Source organism: Lonchura striata, chromosome 31, assembly GCF_046129695.1.
Source record: "Lonchura striata isolate bLonStr1 chromosome 31, bLonStr1.mat, whole genome shotgun sequence".
NCBI lineage: Eukaryota > Metazoa > Chordata > Aves > Passeriformes > Estrildidae > Lonchura > Lonchura striata.
In genome coordinates this window covers 1,146,916-1,171,924 of record NC_134633.1, presented here as the reverse complement: position 1 = coordinate 1,171,924, position 25,009 = coordinate 1,146,916, and the positions used below count along the sequence as shown (strand labels likewise).

The window sequence follows — 25,009 nt, the reverse complement described above, 5'->3', positions numbered from 1 at the left end:
TTTTCCAGGAAATTCAGCCATTTCACAGAGGCTTTTTCTATCACTTGTTCTTGTCCTCCTCATTGGAGACATCTGATTCCCTGACTGGCAGGATAGGAGTGCTGTAGGGAGACATCCCTGGCTCCAAGAGCCCTGCCTTTAGCAGGGACTCCATACCAGGCTGTGAGCCCTTCCTTCCCTCCCCTGGAACAGGGTGTTGCTTTTAGACACCACTTGTCCTGGTTGCTTCCAAGTAATTTGGAGAGGCTCCACGTCAAATTTTCCCTCTTTCCCTGGGGCTGCCCACACCTCTGGGTTCCCTTCAGCATAGGCCTTGCCAAACATTTGACACAAAGGTACAGCAGCAATAGCATCTGTATCACCTTTTACAATATTACAATGCCACCATCAAATTCCTTCCTAGTTAATTACAATCAGAGTAGGAAGAAAAAGAAATCAGTTTATTTCAAACCTAACCCCCACAGCTCCTAACAGTGATTGAACAAATGATACCAGCTCAACTTTCCCATTTATTCCCTTAATAATGAAAACACTCCATTACAATTTACCCCCTTAGGTGTAATATTCAGAGTGGATGGAGAGGCCCCTGTGTCCATCAGGAGAGGCCTCCTCTGGATGCAGACGCAGCCTGAATGTTCTCCAGGGCTCCAGTGTGGTGGGTCCCCGGTGGGATGGGAGCTCAGAGAGCCCTGACAATCCATGTCCATGCAGGGGTGGACTTGCTCCTGCTGAGGGTGCTGCTGTCTGTGCTTGCAGTGTCCTTGTGGGCTGCAGCTGGAGCCCTGACTCCTTCCCAGGGCCTGTTTGGGTGGGCTCTGCCCTGGCCAGGAGGGCAATGCCTCTGCCAGGTGCTTGTGGCCGACCCCGTCATGCCCTGGGTGCTGGGGCCCCCTTGGGCCCTGGGGTTGATCCCTCAGGGGCTGTGGGAACTCTGCCATGGCCTTTGCCTTCAGCTTGGCCTTTTGGTCATCCCTTCTTGCCTTCAGCTGCTGTGCCTTTGTGCCCAAGTGCTGCAGGGCCTTCTTGTGCCACTCCTGCAGCCCCGGTCACTGCCTGTGGGTGCTCATCCTCTGAGAGCTGCTGAGCTTTCTGCAAAACCTTTCCTTTCTGCAGGGACCCAAAGCAAATCCTTAACAGCAAATCCTGATCCTTCCATGTGCACTCTGCATTTCCCAGCTGTTCCTTTGTTTTCCCCCTTGTGCTCAGGGTCCCTGCCCAGCCCGTGTGGCAGAGCCGGTGCCTGTCCTGCCGCAGTGTCCAAAGGCGGCCCCCCCGGCGGGCAGGGCCGGCAGCTCCCTGGGGCCGGGCAGCGGCCGGGGCGTCCCGCAGCCTCCTGGGGGCCGGGGGCCACTGCCGGCCCTGCCCGGGGCTGGTGGGGTCAGGCAGCGCCCGGCGCTGAGCCCCGGCTGCCCCACAGCCCCGGCCCGGCCCCGCAGCTCCCCACAGGCCCCAGCCCGTGCTCCCGGTGCCGCACCTCTGCGCCCAGTGCTGCCGCTGCCACCGCAGAGAAACCCCTGGCATCCTGACCTCCTTCTTTTCCTGTCTTGGGCAACTGGGAATTCAAAATATTAGCTGGCAAATTGTGAGGTTAAGACTCTGTGGAAAAATATCCCAATCCAGAGTATTTTTCTCTTCCTCCTCTTTGCCATCATCCTTTTTCTTACCACATAGATTCCTCCTGCTGCTTCTTGCCTGAACCATATTGCTGCACACTCCCCTTCACCTGATTCCTTCCCAGCACACCAACATCATCCATCCCCTGTTGTCCAAATCCCTTCTCCACTTCCTCAGTATTCTCCCAAGGGACCCTTCAGAGACATTTTGGGATCATCATCCCTTTGGCCAGGACCCCTCCCTGGCTTTCCCTTTTTTCCCCTACATGGGTGCCCTGCCATGTTCACTCCCCGAGGATCCCAGGGCACTCACTGATGAGATTTTCAGTGCTCTCTCCCTGCTGACTCTTCCCAGACCCCCCTGATGTGTCACTCGTCTGTCTCCTGGTCACTCCCGGGTCCCCAATCAATCCCCGGTGCCACCGCCAGCCAAGGGAGCTGATCACCCAAAGTGAGTGAGGCACCTTCAGCTGCACTCCCTGCCCACAGTATCTTGGATGGTGGAAGGAATTTGGGATGAGCCCCAGGGTATGCTGGAAATTTGACATCAGCAGAGGATTCTGTCCACAAAGAAGACAGAGGAGTCCTGTGAATGGAATTGCATTCCTAAAAGTCATGGGACATTCCCCATGGGATCTCTCCAATTGTTGGAGGACACAGCCTCCTTTTCTTCCTAATTCTCCTGGCCACATCTCCCTCTGCTTTCCCCATTGGCTGAAGTACTTGAGAGGTGCAGACTTCCCAATCCACCTACTACATACCCATCTTAATATGCTCCCCACTTTTGTATAGGAAACGATATTCATGGCTCTGTTAAGTCTTTGTTGTTCTTCTGGAAGTTCATGAATTGAACAGGACCTTGGCTAAGCAGCAGTGTCTGTTATCAATTGATAACATTTTCTGAAACTGATGGTGTCTCCTGTCATTTCCTTATGAACAGGTCCCTGGCCCTATCTCCGAGCAGATTCAGAGCATCTGTTTGTAAAGACACTATCCTCTTGTTCCTTCCATGGGGTCCCCCGTTTGTGGGACATCCCCCCTGGAGCAGGGTGTCCCCTCTGTGCTGCAGCCCCCGCGCTCAGGCAGAGCTCAGCCAATCAGAGCCCGCGGCGCTGATGACTCACCAGTTGCCAGGCAGACCCGCAGCTCCCCGCGTTCCCCACCTGGACCCCACCTGCGCCCCCCCCTCGGCCCCATGGCCCCCGCGAGGGGAATTTGGGGAGGTGGGAGTGGGGCAGCGCCAAGGCCGGGCCCCCCCGCGCTGTCCTGGCGGGAGCGGCTGCAGTGGGGACCGAGTGCGGGCGGGAGCGGCCGAGAGCCCAGCGCTGCCCCAGCCCGACCTGCCCCAGCTCCATCCCTGCCCTGCGCTGGGATGCTGTGGGTGTGGGGGGAAGAGGGAGCCGGCAGTGGGTGCTGGGCCTGGGGGCAGGAGGAGAAGGGAAGGAGAAGCAGACTTGAGGAACAAAATGGTCAAACAATGCAGGTGGCAGGAGAGGGTGGGATTGTGCAGGAGAAGGAGGAATAGCAGGAGGAAGAGGATTGTGAGGAAGAATAGAGACACAGGAGGAGGAGGAGGAGCAGAAAGAGGAAGCAGCAGAAGGTTCCACCCCTCCCTGTATCTGCAGCCTCCCCCCAGCCCAGGAGCCCTGCTCCCCCCAAATGCAGCAGGTGACTGTGGGGGGAGATCCATGATTTTCAGGGGGTGCATCTTGGTGTTTCTGAGCTTTCTTGGGCTAAATGTTGGTGCTTTGGTTTTATGTGGCAGCTGAATCTTTATGTTTTGGAGGAGGTTTTTGCTGACTTGTGATGTTTGGGGAGTTTTTTTTCTGTGTCTTGACGTTTGTGGGAATTTTGGACTGAATCTTGGTGTTTTGGAGGTTCTTACAGATACGAGATTCCCAATGACTTCCTGAGATGTACTTGGGCAAGGAGGAACCTCCAGTCCAAGTTGCTCTTCTCTTGTTTTTCCCTCAAACCAGGATTTGTCATTTCCAGGGCGTGGCTGGATGGAGGAGGAGGAAAAGCCCCGGAGATGCTGCAGGAGGAGGAGCTGCAAACCCAGCCCAGGGAGCTGCGGGGAGGAAAGAGCCCCACTGAGCCAGGAAGGCGGGCGGAGATCCAGGCGGAGCTCGGAGCTGGTGGAGAAGCCTCATGGCAGGGAGAAGCCCCACAAGTGCTTGGAATGTGGGAAGGGTTTCAGCCAGAGGTACCACCTGATCCGGCACCAGAGGATCCACACTGGGGAGAGGCCCTACGAGTGTGGGAAGTGTGGGAAAAGCTTCAGAAACAGCTCCAATCTCATCGTACATGAGCGGATTCACACAGAGGAGAGGCCCTTCCTCTGCCCCGACTGCGGGAAGGGCTTCAAGGAAAACTCCAACCTCACCAAGCACCGGCGCATCCACACTGGGGAAAGGCCTTACGAGTGTCCCCAGTGTGGGAAGTGGTTTCAGACTAGCTCCCATGTCCTCCTACATGAGCGGATTCACACAGAGGAGAGGCCCTTCCGCTGCCCCGACTGTGGGAAGGGCTTCAAGCACAACTCCCACCTCATCAGGCACCGGCGCATCCACACCAGGGAGAGGCCCCACGAGTGTGGGAAGTGTGGGAAGAGCTTCTCCAGGAGCTTTCACTTGACCCAGCACCAACGGAGGCACCACTAAGGGAAGCCCTGTGAGTGCCCTGAGTGAGGGATGAGGGTTTGGGAAGAGCTTGGAGTGAGGGAAGAGAGTGAGGGAAGAGCTTGGTGTGCTCCTGCAGCTCCATCCCCCATGGGATCCGGGCTGGATGATCCCCAGTGACCCCCGTTGGGCAGAGCCCTGGTGTCCCCGTATGGGGAATAAAACAGAGACTAAAGTAATGGAGCTGATAAAGGGGCCCGATATCTGAGGCCTGACTGAGCAGAAACTGTGGGAGACACAGACACATTTGAAGTCTCCCTGGGCAAGAAGTGGCCAAGCAACATGGTGTGAGACTTTGTGATAAGATAAATGTTCCCAGGTTACTGGATGTCACGAAGAATGTGTAATCAATGGGAAATTGTTACCAAAAACAGAGCCCTCTATAAGCACCATACAAGTAAATCCCTGTATAAACACCTGGTACACTCAATAAAATTGGCTGTGGTCTAAACTGGGATGTCCCCGTCTCTCCATGGTGGATAACCCTGTTGTGGGTGATCCCCGTTGGGCGGGGGGAAGGTGCTGGAGGGATTTCTTTCCCTTCTCCTGGTGCTGCCGTGGTTTGGTTGGTAATAAATTCCCTCCCTGTGCCCAGGCTGGGTCTGTTGTCCCCGTGCCGGTGCTCGGGGCGGGATCTCTCCCGTTCCTTCTCTGCACTGCCGGGCCTCTCCTCAGCCAATGAGAGAACGCGGTGGAGAAGAGTCAGCCAATGAGAGCGAGCGGGGCTGATGACTCACCAGTTGCCGGGCAGACCCGCAGCAGGCAGTGTTCCCCACCTGGACCCCGCCCTCCCTGCCCAGTGCCGGCCCCGCCGTGGGGTCCCCCCAAGTCCCTCCCCAGTGCCCCCATGAACTGGGCTGGGTTTAACTGGGAAGCTTTACTGGGAACACTGGGAGCAGGCGGGCAGGGGCAGAGTGATAGCACGCCTGGGGGGACACTTGCCCCCCCCCAAAATCAGCGTGGGGATGGAGCAGTGGGTGCGGCCGGGTCCCGGGCCACGGGGAGGGGCTGCGGCCGCCGGCGGCTCAGGAGCTCTGTGGGCAGAGAAAAGGGGGTGACACAGGGCTGGGGGCCCCGGGGGGACCATTCACATTATGGGGGAGGTGGGATACGACTCACGGGACCCCCCTTTCTTGTGCAGGTAGAACCAGATTCCCAGGAAGATGAAGCCCAACACGGAATCCCCAGTTCCTGTCAGCATCTTGATGCGGCAGCATCCAGCAGCATCTCTGGGGTCTCCGCAGGGGTGAGGACCCCCCAGAAACTCTCACAGGCACCCAAGCCCCTCCAAGCACCCTCCTCGTCCCTCCCAACCTACTCAGGATCCCTGAAACCTCCCTCTTAATCCCTTCCTCACCTCCCCAGGACCCACCAAAGCCCCTCCTGTCCCTCTCAGTATCCCACAGCCTCCTTCCAGTTGCCCCCCACTGCTCCAGGACCCCCAAACTCTCTTTCAGTCCCTTCCCAGCCCCACCAGGGTTCACCCAGACCCCTCCCAGTCTCTTCCCAGCACAACCAACCTCATCCCAATCTCTGCTTTTCCATCCCCAATCTCCATCCAGCTCCTCCAGGCTCACTCACATCCCTCCCAGTCACACCTAGCACACCCAAACTCCCTCCCAGTGTCCACCAGGACCCCCAGAACCCCATCCCACCCTCCCCAGTATCCTTCAAACCCCTTCTTAGCCTTTCCAAACCCACAACCTCCTCTCCCAGTTGAAACCAGGCTCTCTCCAACTCCCTCCCAGTTGCTCCCAGCACATCCCAGTGGCTCTCCCAGCGCCCCCAATTCCTCCCCTGTATCCCAGTACTGGCTCAGGGGGTGCTCCCGGCTGACGTGCTCCACCTGGCAGGTGGAGGTGAGCCCGGCCCGGGTTGGGGTTTCCAGCAGCACCAGGAGCTGGTGGGTCCAGTCCCCGTTGGGGACCATGTCGGTGGCCACCACAGAGAGCTCCTGCTGGCCCTGGAACCACCTCAGCTGGGTGTGGGCAGGGTAGAAATCCACCAGGGAGCAGAGCAGGTGGCCGGGGCTGGGCTGGGAGCTCGAGGGCACCAGCGAGATGGACACGGTGGGGGTGACTGGGAGAGAGCGGGAACACACTGGGATCAGCTGGGAGAAAGGTGGAGAGAGAGGGGAGGGGTGGTGTGGCCTTGGGGCAGACTGGGAATGGACTGGGAGGGACTGGGAATGAACTGGGAAAAGACTGGGGTGGCACTCAGAGAGAGGGGAGGGGATGGGGGGGCACTGGCAGAGAGGGTGGAGATCTCGGAGTGAACTGGGGAGGAACTGGGAATGGGCTGGGAAGAAGTGGGAGGGACTGGGGCGGCACTGGGAGGAACTGGGAATGGGCTGGGAAGGAGTGGGAGGGACTGGGGCGGCACTGGGAGGAACTGGGAATGGGCTGGGAAGGAGTGGGAGGGACTGGGGCGGCACTGGGAGGAACTGGGAATGAAGCGCGCGGCACTGGGAGGCCGAGTCCAGCGCGGGGCACGCGGCGCTGCGGGTCTGCCTGGCAACTGATGAGTCATCAGAGACTCGCGCTCTGATTGGCTGAGGGGCGGCAGCGCCACGCCAGGCTGAGATGGACAGCCGGGAGGCACTGGGAGAGACTGGGATGGACTGGGAGAGCCACGGGGGTCAGTGGCAGGGACAGAAGGTCTCGGGGATGGGCACAAGGAGGGCTGAGGGCTCTGGGGCGATTCCCAGGGAGGTTTTGAGGGGCCTCAGGGTCATTGCCAGAGCACGGCTCGAGGGCACACGTTCTGCCCCAGGCTCACCTCGGCGCTCCGTGAGGAACCGGCTGAGATACTCGTGGTTGTACCGGCAGAGTCAGTCCACCGCAGTCCTTCTTTGCTCCATAACGTGCGGGTCGCTGTTGCAATACCTGGCTGCTGTCCCTGGAGTATCTGTCCCATGGTATCTGTGGATACCATGCAAAGGCCTTTTCTGCTTCTTTACCCTGCACTCTCCTTGTAGCAGTTCAGGCTGGAACAAATGGCTCCCAGAACAGGGACCTTGGGCAGTTGTCCAGTCCCAGAGAGCATCTCCTGAAGGTCATCGGATCCGGGATCTTCGGGAATTCAAGTGTTGTTTGGGACCAGCTCCAGGAGGAGCTTCTTCCTTCGCTTTGTGAGGACTGTTTCTCCTGGCCTGTCAGCACCCCTTTGGAATTCTGAGGGAAGGCTGCTGCTTTGGAAGGGAAGCTTTCAGAATCCAAAGGACCGGCAGGAGCCCACCAGCCCCCTCGAGGTTTCGCTTTTCCTTTGTGTCCCTCGCATTGGTGAGTACTCGCAGCATGGGCTGCCAGGTGCCCGGGGGAGAGCACCACACATGAACACATTTATCTTAAGTTAATCCTTTTGCCTCGTGGGGGGGAATTTTGGGTTGTTTGGGAAACATGGACAATCATTTATCCCCAGCTCAACGAGAGATTTATATTCAGATTAAAGCAACCTTAGTACTAGGGAATGTTTCATTTTAAAAACTTTTGTTCAGTTTTTGTTTGAGCACTTTCCTGAGGCTTCCCAGGAAGATGTTTTGTCACTTTCATTCTGGGGGAAAGTTGGGCGATGCATTTATGATATACAAGTGGGGGGGAATTATAAAGTGGGCAAGTTTAATCCTATTTTTGATTTGATTTTTAAATTAGTAAAGCCTAAGGGAGAAAGTTGGGTCCCTGGTTCTTCTTCCCCGTGTTCCTACCTCCCTGATCCTAACCCTGCTTCCCCTAAGGGTGGGATGGGAGCCAGACCCTGCCCACGGGCACAGGGCTGTCACCTACTCCCTGCTGCCTCCTGCCCCACTCAATCCCTCTCTCGGGCTGGCCCTGGCCACTCCAGCCCGAGCCTTCCCCGCTCCCTTGTCCCTGACTCCCCTGTCCCCAGTTTGGTTCCCAGCTCCAAGAATGTCAGTTGTACAGCCCTGCCTCGGGTCCCTCCCCTGCACTCGCAGCTGCGTCGATGGTGTCACCGTCAGGACCAGCCCCTTCTGTCCCCTGCCCACATCCCCGAGTGGGCCCTTGAGGGTGGTTCCCTCCTTCTCCAGCCCATCCCGGTTCCCACGCCGCGGAACCGAACGCGGGCCTGGCTGGAAGCCCGCCATGCTGGCCTGCAGGCCCCGAGTCACTGGGCCCCACCGCTCAGCCGGAGGCTGCGCGCTCCAGCCCGCCCCGACCCACCTTCCGAAGAGGATGAGGACGGCGGCACCCCGGCAATAACAACAGGCCGGGAGGAGGCTGGACACGGATCAGGGAGGAGCCCTGCGGGATGGGGACCTGGACTTGGTGAGAGATCTCGATTGCCTTGCGGCGCCTGTCATCATTAAACGGGGAAAGGAGCCGCGATGGGAGCAGATTCCCCAGAGACTACGGCCGCAATTCTCCATATTTTAAAAATGTATTGGACTAAACTTTCACAGGACATATCTTAATTCCCCACGCCTTCCATTACATTACCACTGCACTATTGCAGTGGAAAAAACTTTTAAAGCCAATCCTATCCAAGTATGACTTGAGTGAAGTTTTAGGCGAAGGCCAGGAAGGCATTGAGGCTTTGGCAGGAGAGCGGGAATTTAGCAGACCAGAGGATCAGGTCATGCTGCCCAACAATGTCTTAGATAACATCAAATCTGCTGCAAAGACTGCTCTTTTAAAAATCCCTGATGGAACCACCCTTGTCCAAAACTTTTCTTCAATCCATCAGGGGTTGAAGAGACATTTGTTAAGTTTGTTGACCACCTCCCAGAGGCCATCAATCGCCAAATTGATAATGTAGAGGCCAGGGACGAACTCCTGGGAAAAATGGCAATGTCTAACGCCAACCCAGAAACCAAAAAGCTTCTCGGAGCTCTTCCCCAAGATCCAGAGCCAACCATCCCACAGACTTGCACTAAGGCCTCTTCTTCAGAAACTGCTTTAGCCCTGGCCGTGAGCAAAGGGGTGGGGGAGGCAGTGGTGCCCATTAACAACGAGAGGTGCTTGAACTGTGGCCAGTTCGGCCATTTCCAAGCAAACTGCCCTCACTGGCCTCCTGTGCACTTTAACTCACCTCGCTGCCCTCTCCAGAACACCTAGAAATGATCAGCCCTCGCAGCGTCCGGGAAACGGGCGGGGAGCGCGGCGCGGTCCCGCACGGAGACAACGAGCGGCAGCCGCGGCCCCGGGGCCGAAGGCGGGCGGGCGAGGCCGGCGGGCGGGCAGCCCCGCCGGGGGCGGCTCAGAACCGCAGTCCTGGGGCGAAACTGCCGCCCCCGCCCCGCTGCTGCTCCGGAGCTCCTGCGCCCGCAGCGTCCGCGGGCACCGGCCGGGACAGAGCCCGGGAAGGAGAAGGGGCCGAGCCTCGGCGCGGCCGCCAGCTCCGGGAGCGGGACGAGCCCCGCACGGCAGCGCCCCAGCACCGGCGCCACGTCCAGCATCACCAACACACACGCAAACCCGCTGGCCAAGGTAAAAAAGTCCTTGCCTTGAACGCTCTGGGGACAGGAAATGGTTCAATGTCAAAAACAGATACGGTTTCATAACCCAGAATGATAACAAACAAGATGTGCTTGTTCATCAGACTGCTATAAAAAAGAATAACCCCAGGAAATAACTCCACTTTCTAGGAGATGGAGAAATTGTGGAATTTAATATAATACAAGGAAGAAAAGGCCCCCAAGCAGCCGATGTGACAGGACCTGGTGGAGTTCCAGTGCAAGGTAGCAAACATGCACCAAACTGCAAACCTGCAAAATATTACCCATGTCATGGAAGTCCTCCACACTCCTACTGGGGAAATAAAACCCAAAACTAAGAACCAAATCCCAGCAACAGCCCAAAAGCTGAAAGAGCACAGAACACCGATAAGCCGCCCTCCATCCAAGATGCCACCTCCATATCAAAACAACTTTCCAGTCTGATAAATCCCACTTCTTCTAATACCCTTCCCCAATTCCTGTGGCCTCCCTGCCCCCCTCCCACTTTCACCTTTTCCTTTCCGTAGTCCTATTACCCCTTTTTTATGTTCCCACAAATTCCTACCTCCTTTTCCCCCTTTCCATGGCCTCCCTACACTAGTCCCTTTCCCCAGAGTTCCTTCATAATACCCGAGGGATTGTAATTGGGGGGAAAGAAAGGAAGATTTTCCTAAAGTAACCATCTTTTTCTTAAAAGGTAATGATTTCTATTTGGAGTTTCCAACAGGCACACCACCACCTACATTACCTCGTACAGAGTCTGTCACAGCCAGAAGCACTGCCACAGGGGCCAGAGAACCAGTCCCTACTGAAGGCTCCTGACTCCCTCTCCTGATAAACTGGACTAAGAAAACCCCACATCCCTCCTGCCAGCTCTAAGAAAATCTATTTGGACATTAGAGACTCAGAATTGTTTGCATTTTGAAAATTGTCGTGTGAGCGCTTTTGATTGTTTTTGTCATTTTGTGCTGATTCAGTTGTTCCTCCAGAGAAGCTTTCTTAATAATATAAAAAGGGGAATTGTGGGGACCCTGGGGGGCATTTCCCTGGTTTGGGGAGACACAGGAGGCTTCCCTCAAGGGGCTGTTGGACTCTGTTTGCTCCTTTCCCTGTTCCTGTGTCTGTTCCTATGTCCCTGGGCCACTCCCTCCCTGTTCCCTGACTGGGCCTCATCTTTGTAGTGCCCAGGGACCAGGGTCACCCCCACCCCGACTCCTCAGGACAGGGAGAGCTGAGAGTTGGAGCAGGGGGATGAGTGTGCTGGGGAAAACCCTGAACATCTCACGGCATGGCTGAATCAAACATCCATGGATACCATGCAAAGGCCTTTTCTGCTTCTTTACCCTGGACTCTCCTTGTAGCAGCTCAGGCTGCAACAACTGGGGATCATCCAGCCCGGATCCTCCCATGGGGGATGGAGCTGGAGCAGCGCACGAAGCTCTTCCCCCACTCCAGACACCCGCAGGGCCTCCCTGGTGTGGAAGTGCTGGTGAGTGACGATCTCTGAATTCCACCTGAAGTTCTTCTGACATTCCAAGCACTCATAGGGCCGTTCCCCTGTTTGGATCCTCTGGTGCCGGATGAGGCTGGAGCTCCAGCTGAAACCCTTCCCACATTCCAAGCACTTGTGGGGCTTCTCCCTGCCATGAGGCTTCTCCACCAGCTCCAAGCTCCACCTGGATCTCCGCCCGCCTTCCTGGCTCAGGGGGGCTCTTTCCTCCCTGCAGCTCCCTGGGCTGGGTTTGCAGCTCCTCCTCCTGCAGCATCTCCGGGGCTTTTCCTCCTCCTCCATCCAGCCAAGCCCTGGGAATGACAAATCCTGGTTTGGGGAAAAAACAAGAGGAGAGCACCTTGGACTGGAAGTTCTTCCTGCCCAAGTCCATCCCTAGAATTCAGCAGGACTCTTGTGTCCATGAAAATCTCCACAGTATCAAGGTTCAGCCCAAAACAACTCTCCCAGCAGTTCCCTATCTCTGATCTCTCCACTTTTGGGGTTCCAGAGGTTTCCTTTCCTTGGGATGATGGGGGTCCAATGGTTCCAGGGGTTCCCCCTTCTCAGGTGTCCTGCTTAGGGATGATCCAGGGGCTGTTGGGGCTCCATGGGGTCCCTTCTCCCCTGATGCTCTACTCTGAGATCCCAGAGGTCCCAGAGGTCCCTCCTCTCCAGGCTCCCCCCTTTCCAGCCAGCCGGGGGTCCCCCAGCTCCAGGATCGCCCCTCTCTGCTCTCCCCACTCCGGGGGTCCCAGGGGTTCCCCTCATCTGCTCCCCCGGGGGTCCCCAGGAGCAATGTCCTCCCCCTGGTGACACTGGGCAATGGCCACGTGGACTCCCAAAGATCCCCCAGGGGGCTCAGCTTTGGGGTCCTGCAAGATCCAAACCTACACACATACAGAGGAAAAAACCTCCCAGGGTTTATTTGGGCCTCCCAGACGACATCTGGGGCTCAATTCCACAATCTGCACATTCCCAACACACCCCAATAAAAAACCCTCTTAGGGACCCCCCGATAGATTTGGGGCGAGCTCCCCCTCCCCTCTCACCTGCAGGATGAGCTGGGGGCGATGGTCCTGGGGCCAAGGGTGCTGCGGCCTCAGGGGGCACTGGAACCTCCTGTTTCTCCTCCTTTTCCTGCTCCTGATCCTCCTCTTCCTACTCCTTTTCCTCTCTCCCTCCTCCTCCTCCTTCCTAATCCCACCTCCTGCCCAGTTCCTGCCTTCTGTATATTTAGAGTGGAGCACCTTGCTTGTTTTTAGAGCGAGAACAAAGATCCCAGCGGGAACACGGCTTGCTGGCTTTAGTCAGAAGTAGCAGTGACTAAAGGTCCTGTTTCCTCTGCTGTGCTCCCGTCCTTGTTCCTCCTCAGTGTTCAGGCTGGGCTATGGGGTGTCCCTGTTTGCTGCATTTTCAGAGCTCCTCCTGGAGCCTTTGGGCAATAGGCTGTGTCCTGGGAGGGTTCTTTGTGCTCCTTTGTGACCCAGGAGAACCTTCCGGGCAGTTTCTGCGTGAGCTGCTGCTGTGATGTCACAGGAGCACTGCCACGTCACCGAGGTGCTCCCGTGGCTGTGGGACACGGAGGCCTCAGTGTCCCGAGTGGCTCTGGGCACTGCTCCTTGCCGGAGGATCCTCCTGCCCGAGGCATTCTCAGCACCAGCCCAGCCCTGACGGGTGTCCTTGTGTGCTTGCAGGGCTGCAGTCTACAGACGTGTGCAGCGCAGCCAAAATGATCCAGCACGTGGCTGCTGCAGTTTGCACGCTGTACTCTGTGGCTTATTCGGGGTATTTTTTAACCCACTTGGCACGTAAGTCGAGGTTTTCCCTCGGTGCTGTGGCTTTGGGCTTGCTGTGTGCTTTCTGTTCTTCCTCTGGACCCGAGCTGACTTTGTACCCAAATGGCCATGAAGGCACCATTGCTTTGGGAGAGCTCCTGCCAGCAGCTGCAGCTGAAAAAGGGGGTGTCTGCAGCCAGCGGGGCGTGCACAGCATTTGCAATGAGCCCTGGGGGGTTCTGTTCCCTCCAGCGGGGAGTCTGTGGCAGCAGAGCCGGGAACTCCCTGCCCAGCCAAGAACTGACCCAACCCAGCATTTTGTGCTGTTCTCTTGCTGTGGGAAGGGACTGTGGCTCCTGGAGGGACGCTGGGAAAGCAAAATGCTCTCTCGGGGTTGCCTTGCTCTGTGGCATTTCCCACCACAGACAGTTTTTTCCTGACAGCATCTGCTGCATGTTCCCTCTCCCGTTGCAGGGCACCTCATGTGTGGATTCCGAGCAGCTCCTCCTCCGGTGAGTGGGAAAGGAACCTTTGGTGTTTGGAATTGTGCAGCAAGCTGTGAGCTCGGCGTGTGGCAGCCGAGTGCCAGCCTGGGAGGCTGAAGGAAAGTTCCTGTCAGAGTCTTTGCAGCAGCAGCAGCAGCAGCAGCGGGATCCCAGCAGATTTCTCCTTTTCTGCTGCAGAGCTTTTGAAGAGCTGCAGGTCTGGTTTTGCAGGCAGAGGATTGCTTGCTGGCTTTAGCCACGGTGGAATATGGAATTCCCAACAATAATTAGCAATGTCGACTTTAGCCCATTGTTAGTTTGAAGAACTCCAAACCCAATTTCTGCTTCGTGCAGCTGGATGTGCAGCTGAGGATAAATAAGGTGATCACTGAGATAGAACTTCCCGTCCCTCATGCTGCCGTCTGTCCACAGGGCACAAAAGCAGCACCAGCCCCTCCTCTGGCTCCCTCTGCTTCCCAAGAGGAGGCCAAAGAGGAGGAAGACAGCAGTGAGCTCCCCGCTGTTCTGGGGGACGCTGGTGAACTTCCCTCGGTGCCGGGAGATGACAGTGAACTTCCCGCTGCTCTGGGAGACGAGGGCGAACATCCCGCGCTGTGGGAATACAGCGGCGAGGCTCCCGCGGCGTGGGACAAGGACAGTGGACATCTCTCGGCGTGGGACGAGGGCGGTGGATGTCCCCTGGTGCGGGACAAGGATGGCCAAGCCCCCATGGTGTGGGATGAGGACAGAGGACATCCTGTGCCTTGGGAAGAGGAGGCTGAACATCTCCCAGCATGGGAAGAGGACAGTGAATGTCCCGTGGCTTGGAAAGATGATGGAGAACCTGCAGCGTTTTGGGAAGAGGATGGAGAATCTCCCTGTGCTTGGGAAGAGGATGGAGAACCTCCCTGTGCTTGGGAAGAGGACGCTGAACCTCCCTCCACTGTGGGATCCTGGGCTGAAGGTTCTGACAGCAGCACAGCCCTGCAGCCAGAGGGGAGAGGGGAGTGGTGCCTGGTGCAGCTGAGTACGTCTGCTCTGTTCCTGTGTTCAGAGCAGGGGGCTGTGTGTGTGTCTCGGCATCAGCTGCAGCCAGCGTTGCTCTGCAGCTGAATGTCACAGGGGCATTTATTGTCCTTCCCCAGCTGAGACCAAGGGGCTCACGGCCCCAGGGAGTGGGGCTGCATTCTGGATCTGCTCTGGCGGAGTCTCGCTCTGGGAGGGAGCCTCTTCCACGTGGTTTCTTTCAGGGAACATCGTGAGCATGGAGGAGCCTGCCGAGAAATACCTGGAAGTGGAGCAGATTGGCCAAGGGTAAGTGCACGGCAGCTACTTCTGCACAAGCAGCCCAGGGGTTGTGCTGGTGCAGGATCAAGGGAGAAGTCAGGAGAGCGGCAAACACCTTCAGACACTGGGGTGCCATCCTGCTGTCTCTCAGTCCTGATCAGAATTGAGAACTGTGGTCAGAAGGAGCCATCACAGGCCCCTGAGGCTGGCAGTGTCCTGCCTGCAGCAAGGAGCAGGACATGGAAGATCTTCTGTGTCTGGAGCTGGATTGCCTAAAAGAGCCACTCACCATCTGGTGACTGTCAGAAAACAGTTCTCAAGGAGATTTCTTTCAAATATTTTGCTTCAAAAAATATCCTCCAGTCAGCATTAACAACCTAATGGTTTAGAAACAGGAACCAGAGATGAACTAATGGGTGCTCTATTCTAGCACAGGTCGTAGAGCCCATACATTCAGCAACAGACACAGAGCTGATGCACTCTGGGGGAAAATGCATCACCTGCCTGATGGCAGGACCCTTGTGGATCCTGCAGGTCTTAGGCAGGAAATGGAAAAGTATGAAATGCATTCTTTTCCAGCTCTTTAGACACCCATTGCTCACCTCAGGTTTTGAACTAAAGCAATTCAGCGTGGACATTTGGGATTTGCTCCAGCCCAATTCCTTTGTGTTGGGTCTCAGTTTTCTCTTGCACACCTGGCATGGCAGAGGGCTGGTGGCTGCTGCGCTGTTGTTGCAAGGGTCGATGCACCCAGGTGTTTGTGAGCGCTGCAGGCAGCAGAGATCTCCTGTCTGGGCTGGCTTTCACTCCCAGGGCCTCAAGCACTGCTTCTTTCTTCTCTACTGTTTTGTCTCCAGGGCTTTCGGAACCGTTTTCAAAGGACTCGACAGGGCCACCGGAGGAGAGGTCAGTGCCAACACGCCCAGCACGTCTGGCATCTCTGCAGGGCTCTCCCCTCTGCTGGGAGCTGTGGCTGCAGCTCTGGGGACCAGCAGAGCTTTCCCGCACAGGCTGCTCCTCTGAAGGCAGAGCAGTGTCAGCCTGCAGAGCACAGCTGGGACACACTCAGTCCTTCTGGAGTGCCCAAAGGGATGCAAGGAGGGCAGCGGTGTCTGTCAGAGCAGGACACGCTGGCTTGCTCTTCATATCTAAAAGTGTGAATGGATCAGGGCTGGAGACTAAGGCCCAATTTATCTTCACCCCAGCCTCAGACAGGAACACTATTTAGCAGTTTTTCCATCCTGCCTTTCATCTTTAACGGGTACCTCAAGGCCTAATTAGGGTGAGATCCTGCTTGGGCTCAATTTGGGGCTTTAGTTCCACTTCAGCTGTCCACAGGGAGAGGGAGAGAAATGAGAAGATGGATGTCCAGGGCAAAGCTCTCTCCTAAACCCTGCAGTTGTTTGGGTCTGGGGTCAGTGACAGCCTGTGACAGGGATCACCTAAGCAATGGATGTGTGTGTTTGCTTTGTTGTGCAATCCCAAACAGAGCAGCTGCATCTGAAATCATGACCAAATCCCATAGAATTGCTAAAGGGTTCCTGGCTGTTTTGCTCTGTTTTCACAGAACCAGAATTACCTCCTGCTTGCAAAATGTGTTTGAATAATAATGAGAGTGTTGAGGCCATATGAGAAGACTGTAGATGCAGAGAATGTGGTTAGAGCTTGGAGGCTGACAGCTGAGGGGCCATTTCTGCAGAGCTTGCAAGGCCAAATGTCTCTGGCCGTGTGTCCTGTAAGCAGCCCCAGCGAGCAGAGCAATGGGCTGTGGGGGTGGCCCTTGCTGAGCTCTGGTGCCCATCCCAGGGCAGTTTGGCACAGCCCGGCTCCGTCGCTCCAAAAAGCCTCGCCCCGTGTTTGCTGTGGCCTCCTGCCACAGACTCCTCCAGTTAAAGGTCTGCAATGTCCCCTCAGGTGGCCATAAAGAAAATGAGTCTCAGAGGGCAGAACAGGGAACGAGCTGTGAATGAGCTCCTGCTCCTGAAGGACAAGAAGAACCCCAACATTGTCAACTCTTTGGACAGGTGAGTGCTCCAGGCCTCATCCCGTCCACGGGCCCTGCCTTAACCTTTCCTGGCACCCGTAGTCTGTAGCCTGTTTTGAAAATGCCTGACCCAGCCGTATCTTCCAAAAACAGCAGCCTGGCAGTTCGCTCCCTCCGTGTGCTTTGGCTGCTTTGGTTTGGTTTTTCCTTCAAGTTGACCCCCTTTTCTGTATCTTACAACAAGTGCTGATAAACCACAGCAGAAATTATTTCCCTTGGCTTCTTCTTCCCAGCCCTTTTCCATTGCTGCAGATGCCAGGAAGACCAGGGCCTTGTTTCCAGAAATGCCTCATTTGCCCATTTTTCACTGGCCTTGCCTGTTTCTGAAGGGACTTTCTGAAAGGTTTTCTGATTGCTTTTGTCCCAAGTGCTGCACGGCCTCCTCCCCTGGATAACCCTGGGAGTTGTGTTGCCTTGTTCTGCAGGGAATGGTGGAACTGATGAGCTCAGAAGCTGAACCAGCTGGGGGCCAGTGTTGTGGTTCCACACTGATCTGGGCTGTTGCTAAACTGCATTTTTCACCTGCTTGCCATCTAAGGCCTCTCCTTTCTCACAGGTGTCTCCTCCTTTAGACTGTGCAGATTCCAAGGACTCTGCAGCCTGGCAGGAATGTCTCTCCATCTGATTCTGTCCTCATGGACAAGTGACCTGGAAACAAACTCCACTCCAGGCTTTTCCATGGGGGAATTGAGCACTGCACATTTGTCTCCATGCCACTGCTTTCCTCTTCCAGCTTCCTTGTTGGCGGAGATCTCTGGCTGGTGATGGAATACATGGATGGAGGAACTTTGCAGGACGTTGTCAGACAGACACGCATGGCTGAAGGAGAGATGGCAGCTGTCAGTCGGGAGGTGAGGGATCCTGCCTGTGGCTGCCACGGCTTGGGCACGATGGTCCTTCCACACAGGCGTGAGAACAGGAGTGGCTCCATGCTCAGGGCTCTGTTTCTCTGTTGTTTTTATGAGCTGGAGAAGAAAGAGCCTCTGCAGTGAACGGCCTGCCAGCATCGCTGCACTTCTGCTCTGTTCTTGCTCTCGTTCCTGCTGTTGTGGCACTCTCTGTCTGTTCTGGATTTGATGTGCTGTTCTCAGCTTTGCCCTGAGCCGTTTGCCTGGAGCCTGTCTGCTCTGCACTCCTGGCCTGTCACAGCAAAGCTGCTGCTGGCAGAATTCGGAACTGTCCTTTCTTGTGTGATAGATTCCGGCCATTGGTTTTTGTCCTGGTGTTTCTTGTTCTCTCTCAGTGCCTGCAGGGCCTGGATTTCCTCCATGCGAACCGGGTGATCCACAGAGATCTGAAGAGCTCCAACATCCTCCTGGGCATGGCCGGCTCTGTCAAGCTGGGTGGGTGTTCCTGGCCAGGCACGGCGCTCCCGGGTGCGGCTGTGGGGCTGCTTCCCAGTGCCGGCCAGAGCCCCACAAGGGCTGCTGGGGGCACTGCCCGGCCCCTGCTGCCAGCTGAGAGCGGCTGCCCCTGCAGAGAGCTCCGGAGAGCAGCAGGGTGCCAGGGGTGGCTTTGCTCTGGGTATGGCCCTCCCAGAGGGCAGGAGTTGGAATCTAAATCTTAAAGAGAATCAGTAAAAGCCACTGCATGAAAGCTGAGGGTTTCTTTAAGGGTCCAGTTCCACCTTCCCTTGGCTACAGCCCTGAGCACTTTTCCAGCTGACTTCACTACTCCATTCTCAGACTGAGAATGGGGAGTCTTGGTGCTTGGTTTCCTCATTCCAGCTGCCCTTGACAGTGTTTGTTTCTGTCCTCAGCTGATTTTGGCCTCTGTGCTCAGCTCAGCTCTGAGCAGGACCGGCGCAGCTCCATGGTGGGCACTGCTCACTGGATGGCCCCAGAAGTTGTGACCAGTTCTCCTTATGGCCCCAAGGTGGACATCTGGTCCTTTGGCATTGTGACCATTGAGATGGTGGAAGGAGAACCTCCTTACTTCAAGGAAACGAGGGCCATGGTAAGAGGCAAATTCTCCAGGGGCTGCAGAGCCCTGTGAGCACAGGGTGACCCTGCACTGGGAGCAGCAGCTGGAGGTTTCTGCACCTGGGGAAGGGAATTCCCAGAGCACTTGAGCCTCAACACAGACAAATATTCCGCAGTCTCCAACAACAATTTGCTTTGGGATTTATGCTGTTGCAGCTCTTCTGTCTGTAAGGATGACCTGAAAATTTGAAGCAAGTACATCAGCTCTTTCCAATGGCTGTGGCAGCACCAGGGTTTGGGTTTTTTGGTTGGCACAGGAAAATGAGCTGTGAGCAGCATCTCTGCCAGGGAGGAGAGTGCCCCTGGAGCTGGGGCTGAGAACCCGGGGTCGCTGTGAGCACCTGTGGGTGGGAAGGAAGCTGGCAGAGCGCTGAGTTTGCTTTTCCTGCAGGCTCGCGCTCTGATCCGGCACAACGGGACCCCACAGCTGCAGGAGCCCCGGCGCCTGTCGGCTCTGCTGCGGGACTTCCTCGAGTGCAGCCTGGAGCCGGATGAGGAGCAGCGCTGGTCTGCCCAGGAGCTGCTGCAGGTGAATGCCGAGCGGCTGAGGGGAAGCAGCAGCGCCAGGGAGGGGTTTCCTGCTGGGGCCCCTCCGATAGTCTCCAGCCTCGCTGCATTCCACATGCAAAGCAAGCAGAATCTCCTCGCTGGGTTTGGCTTGGCAGGGTCCTTTTGAGGGCATCTGTCCCTGGTGCCCCACAAGGAGTAGGGCCGTCTTCAGGCAGGTCAGGTGCTCAGAGTCCTGCCTGGCCTGAGCTTGGATGTTCCCAGGGAGGAGGCACCTCCCACATCCCTGGGCACCTTCTGTCAGTGTTTCCCCACTCTCCTGGCAAAAAGATTCTGCCTTCGATCTAACCTGAGCCTGCTTCCCTCTCCTGAGTTTCTGACCATTTCCCTTTGTCCTGTTGCAACAGAGCCTGTGAGGAAGTTGACTCTGGAAAGTAACAGTTCATTTCTTTCTTTTTTATCCTTTGGGCAGCACCCATTTTTATCATCAGCCAAGCCTCTCTCCAGCCTGACCCCTCTGATCACCGCAGCAAAGCAACTGAGGGAGCAGCGGAGGAGATGAAGCACTGGAGGACAGCTGTTAGTTACAGTAGTTAGTTAGGACAACTAGTTAGTGATGGTAGTTAGCAGTGCTAGTTGGTTATGGTAGTTAGGACAGCCTGTTTGTTACGGTTCTTATGACAGCCTGTTTGGTATGGCAGTTTTTTGAATAAAAACTCTCTTAAACCTCAACTCCCTTGAGGTGTCCCTTCCTCCTCCCTCCGTGACTCAGCTGCCCGGAGCAATGTGAGGGGAGAGTGGGCCCAGCCTGGCCCAGAGCTGAGCCCCAGCAGAGCCCTGGCAGAGCCCAGAGCAGCCTCGGATCTGCAGAGTCAGCCTGGGAGGAGGCGCTCGGAGCCTTCTGGGCTGCACCCGACTCTTGGTTACAAACTGCATGTGCTGGAAAATGCCACCGGCTCTGCCAGAGGGCAGAAGGGGCCCGGGGAAGGCCCCAGTGCTCCCTGCAAGGGAAACACCTGCCCTGGGTTTGTTATACTGAACTATGTAGTTGGTGGCTTTTGCTCTTATGTCTTGACTTCTGCAACTTATTCTTAATCACAACGATTTTGATACAGTACAGTTTGTAATCACTTTTAACTGCTTTTGCTGTAGTATAATTTGTCAGCTTTTTGTGGCCAATGCCCTGGCCCCTGTGTAGCTCATATCCTCAGAACATCATTCATGGATGATAGTTTAGTTTGTGCACAGTGTGAAAAACATACATGATAGTTTTGGCTTTTGCAAAATATTGAAGTGAATGCCATGTGTTGTGCATTAGAATGTTAACTTTTGCAGAAGTAGCTGTAGTTGTGAAATAATAACTAATGCTTTTATTTTTGTAACTAACTGACAGTAATAACTCAGAGGTATTTGTGAAACAGCCAATGTTGATTTAAAGTACTTGTGGAAGTAGCTAAAACCGTCTGCATGGCCAGATAACATTTAAGGAACGGGTGTGCTGAGGACCCTGCCACTGACCCTTCGACTGTCAGGAACTGTCTCCTGCTGATGTGGAAACCCAGGTGTCCCAGGGTGAGGTTCTGGTGTTTGTATCCCCAATCGTGGGTTCTGTTCATGTTTGATATTCTGTTCTGTGCTCTCAGAACTGACTCTGAAAGTGAAGGTTTGTTTTGTCTTATTATCAGCTGGCTCACCTCCCCCCATGGTCTGTTCTCCACAAGAGGCTTGTGCGGGCTGGCTTGGCTTGCTTTTGCTGGCTTTGTTTGCTTGCTCTTGCTTCTGCTCGTGCCTTTGCTTTTGCCTGTTAGTTAGTTTAACTAGGCATTCCATTTTTTTCCCTGGGTTGTTTCTTTCCCTTTCTTTCTTCTGAATACCATCCAACCTGCTCTGGACTGGGACCTGGGAACCCCGAGGAGCACCGGGAGCCTGTGCTCTGTGATCTGCAGCAGCCATCCCCAGTGCCCAGAGCAATCCCCAGCGCCCAGACCCGGGCGACCACCCCCAGGAGAGACTTTCTGGATTTGTCATCTCTTCAGAGTGGTGAAAGAGTTTTGTTGTCATGTGGTGTTATTCATTTTTTAGTGCTGGGGAGTATTTTGTTTGTTAAATAAGCAGGTTCTTTTCCACTTCTCTCAGAGAAAATTCTTCCCAAATCAGGTGGGTGGGGAGGGGCCGTGGGGGTTTGTTTTCTGGGGGCTCCTTCCAGAGGAGGATTTGGGGGATTTGCATTCCAAGAGCACTCAGGGTTGCGGATTGAGGTTATGCCCAGGGGGATCTGGGGTTGGACAACACAGTTGGACTGAAGGTTAAAAATGTCCAAGGGGATCTGGGGTTGGAAGTCAGTAACACCTAAAATTCTGCTGGGTTGAGAGACATCCAGGATTAAACCTGCTGGGTTGATGGATTAACATTCCATGAGCACTCAGGGTGTAGATATGTAATGTAGACTGTTTGAAAGTAAAAGGTACCTTGTATGTGAGAGTGAGTAAAAAATAAAAGTGAGTAAATGTAGATTAATGGAAGTATATATAATGTAGATTGTTTATTTTGAGCTTTACTTTATCTCCTTGGAGGCAGGTGGATTGTGTTGAATGGTATTGTGAGAGAAAGGACTTTTTGAGTAGTTGAAAGAAGGTGGTATTCAGGTTGTTAGAGAAAGTGGGAAACAGAGGCAGAGGACTTGTGAAGAAACGTGAGAAATGGACTATCACATCTAAAATGGGCAACACCAAAACACACCAAAGGAGTGTTGAAAAGGACTTGCATAGAAAAATCAGCAAAAAGGAGTGACAAGGGAAACAGAGGGCAAGCCTGGATTGAGCACTGTACTCACCAGCGAGAAGATCACACGTACCTGCTGTGGGCAGCAACCCCACAGGCAGGGGAGGTGGGGGTATAAGCCACGCCAGACCTCTGTCATTCCTGTTTCTGTCTCTCATTTGTTGTCTTTTCCCTTCTGAGATAGCAGCAAGATCGTGTCACAAATGCTACAAAAAGTATTACATGGAAAGAAACCAAAGTTCCTTTTTATTACACACACCCATGTCAACAGCCACTGTTATAACCCATCCAAATTAAGTACCTGCAGGAAAAAGGGGGAAAAACTGCAGTGTACCAGAATAGGCTGGCTTTAGACTGTTTATTGGCTAATGAAGGGGCTGTTTGTGGAAAGTTTAATATATCAGATTGTTGAAAATAGATGACACGGGGAGGTCATCCTAGAAAAAAACAACCCAGATACCAATCCAAAAATGGGAAAACAGCGTTAAAAACTAACTGGTGGAGTAATGTATTGAGGATGGGATGGTGGAAGAAATGGAGATTCTTCCTTTTATGTGTTACAACTGTTATAAATGAAAATTTGTCCAGCCAAATTAATATGAAAAAATAAAATATTTATTTTGCAATCAAATTCTACCTGGCCAGCCACAAGGAAAGAACAGAGACGAGCCCGGGGTCAGCCCTTGATGTGCAACAAAGAGGTCAGCCTCAGCACAGGTTTTCCTCTATGCCCACACACCTCCATCCTGGCAAAAATAGTTTTATAGGGAAAATTCTGCCTGAGGCCAGGATTTCGGTAATCAGTCTTTTCTTCTCTTCAGAGTCCACATGTTAATAAGATTTTCTGCTTTGGTGATGAGGGAGAACAATTCAGTGTCTGGAGTTTGTTGAATCCCTTGATGAAATTTACGGGAGGGAACGCTGCATTCACCTGTGTCTGCCCAAGGATTTCCATGATATCCATCTCGGGTCCTTCAGGCAAGGATCAGCACCTGGGGTTCCTGTATCTCCCCAGCCATGGCCCATCTCCTGGGGAGCTGCACCTTCTTACTTGTAAATCAGTTTCCAATATACACCCGGTCTCACCTGCGAGGGTGGGGGCGAATGCTTATACAAACGTGTAGAGTGTTAGAGTGTTCTAACAAATCTAACAAATATTCAATGTCACATATATCATATTAGAAATGGTGCCAATTATATCTGCTACATATAACAGTATGGTAAATGTAGCTTTGTAGATAAAATGGAGCTTTAGTAGTAAAAAAGAAACTATGTATGTGTGTGTTGGGGAGGGGGTTTGAGGAATGAGATACTCGCTTCAAGGAACACGCAAATTCTCCAGAGAAGAGCAATTTGTGGTTTTCTTATTAGAAGAAGCTGATTTCTTCACGCCTTGCTCAGGCTCGAAGACCCCGTGGGAATTAAAGGAAACAGTTGACATACAACAGACAGTTTTTTGTTTCAAATAGGATGTATGCATAACCATGAAGGATATATGAATATGCAACAGTGTATTGTTTTAGGGGTGATTCCTTCATTCACAAGATGCATTCTTCTTGGCTTAAGTGCCTGAGAGCATCTGGACCTCAGATATTCTTTCTTTTTTTTTGTCTTGTAATTGTCCTAACTCTAAATTTTTATCACTCTAATTCTATTCCTATTTTTTCCACCATTTTATTATTATTAAACTTTTAAAATTCTAAAAACCAAATGATTGGCATTTTTCACAAATTCCTATCAGGAGACAGAGAAACCATTTATCATTTCAATGGCATCATTAGATTACAAGCTGTCCTCGGAATAAGAAACAACCAGACAGCTCCAGCTCCTGACCTTCCTGCCGACCAAGCCACAGAAATGAGGAACACAACATTTCACCAGGAGATGGGATCAGATTATCTGTTAGCAGAAAAAGGAGGAGTTTGTGGAAAACTAAATTACTCAAACTGATGTTGGCAAAGAGAAGGGGAAAGTCCTGAAAAAGATAAAAGAGTAAATAGGAGAGCAGTTTATGTATTGGTCCAAACATGTAAAGGATGGGAATGGGACACGGTTTCCTAGATACCCGGCAGACCAGGGGTTAAACGTTGGGAGTCTCCTGGATTGTCCCCGGAAAGGGCCCATCTCTGCACAGAGACACCTTTTTTCACTTGTAAATTAGGTCTTTCTTTCTCTGCCAACTGTGGTGTCTCCATCCAGGGCTGCAGCCACTGCTCATTTAAAACTTGAAGATTCTTTTTCTAGAGGCACAACTGACTTGATGTATATTTTACATAAGCACGAATTATTCCATAACATATATTACAATGGGGATGCGGAGATCCCCCTGCAGGTCCATGGGGATGCAGAGACCCCGCAGCTGGGAGCAGGGAGGCGTGGGGAAAGCTGCATTTAAGGGTCTGCACCGACTTCTCCTTCTCCTGCTCCGAGTCTTTGGAGTTTTCTGACAGAAATCTCTCCCCTGCCCCACTCACCCACAGGGCTTCGGGCAGGTTTCCCTTTTTGGGGGAAATCAAAGCGAAGGTCTGATGCACTAACGAGGGGCAGGAGAAGTGAGGCTCCTGGGCTTCCCGCAGAGGCGGAGGCACGGGAGGCGCAGGGCCGGGAAAGCCGTGGCGGGAGGCGCGGAGAAGTTTGTTTGTGCGGGCAGCTCAATCCCGGCTCGGCCCGGGCCCGTGCCGGGGCTGTTCCTCATCTCCGGCTTTCCCCTCACGCAGCCCGGGGGCGCCGAGAGCGCGGGGCGAGGCGGGGCCGTGCGCAGAGCCCGCCCCGAGCTCGCTGCCATTGGCCGCCGGTGCCGTCAGTCGCGGTCGCGGCGCGCTGATTGGTGGGAGCGGGGCGCGGCGCGGCCCCGGCGGCGGGCTGAGGGCGGCCGTGGCCGCGCAGCGCCGCCATTGGCCGAGCGGCTGC

The 25,009-nt window shown here is 54.4% G+C and overlaps 1 protein-coding gene and 1 pseudogene across 1 annotated transcript; one reads left to right on the top strand and one right to left on the bottom strand.

Annotated features, from left to right (window-relative positions):
* Nucleotides 1–5,381: 5,381 nt before the first annotated feature.
* LOC144247682 (H-2 class II histocompatibility antigen, E-S beta chain-like) lies at nucleotides 5,382–8,396 on the bottom strand (annotated as a pseudogene).
* Nucleotides 8,397–11,160: 2,764 nt separating this feature from the next.
* LOC144247681 (uncharacterized) lies at nucleotides 11,161–19,487 on the top strand. Its single transcript, XM_077789099.1, has 10 exons — nucleotides 11,161–11,235; nucleotides 11,495–11,579; nucleotides 13,926–14,546; nucleotides 14,725–14,812; nucleotides 15,643–15,691; nucleotides 16,700–16,809; nucleotides 17,563–17,680; nucleotides 18,073–18,172; nucleotides 18,589–18,785; nucleotides 19,203–19,487. Exons 1-10 carry the CDS (start codon nucleotides 11,161–11,163, stop codon nucleotides 19,485–19,487), a joined length of 1,728 nt encoding a protein of 575 aa, XP_077645225.1.
* Nucleotides 19,488–25,009: the final 5,522 nt, after the last annotated feature.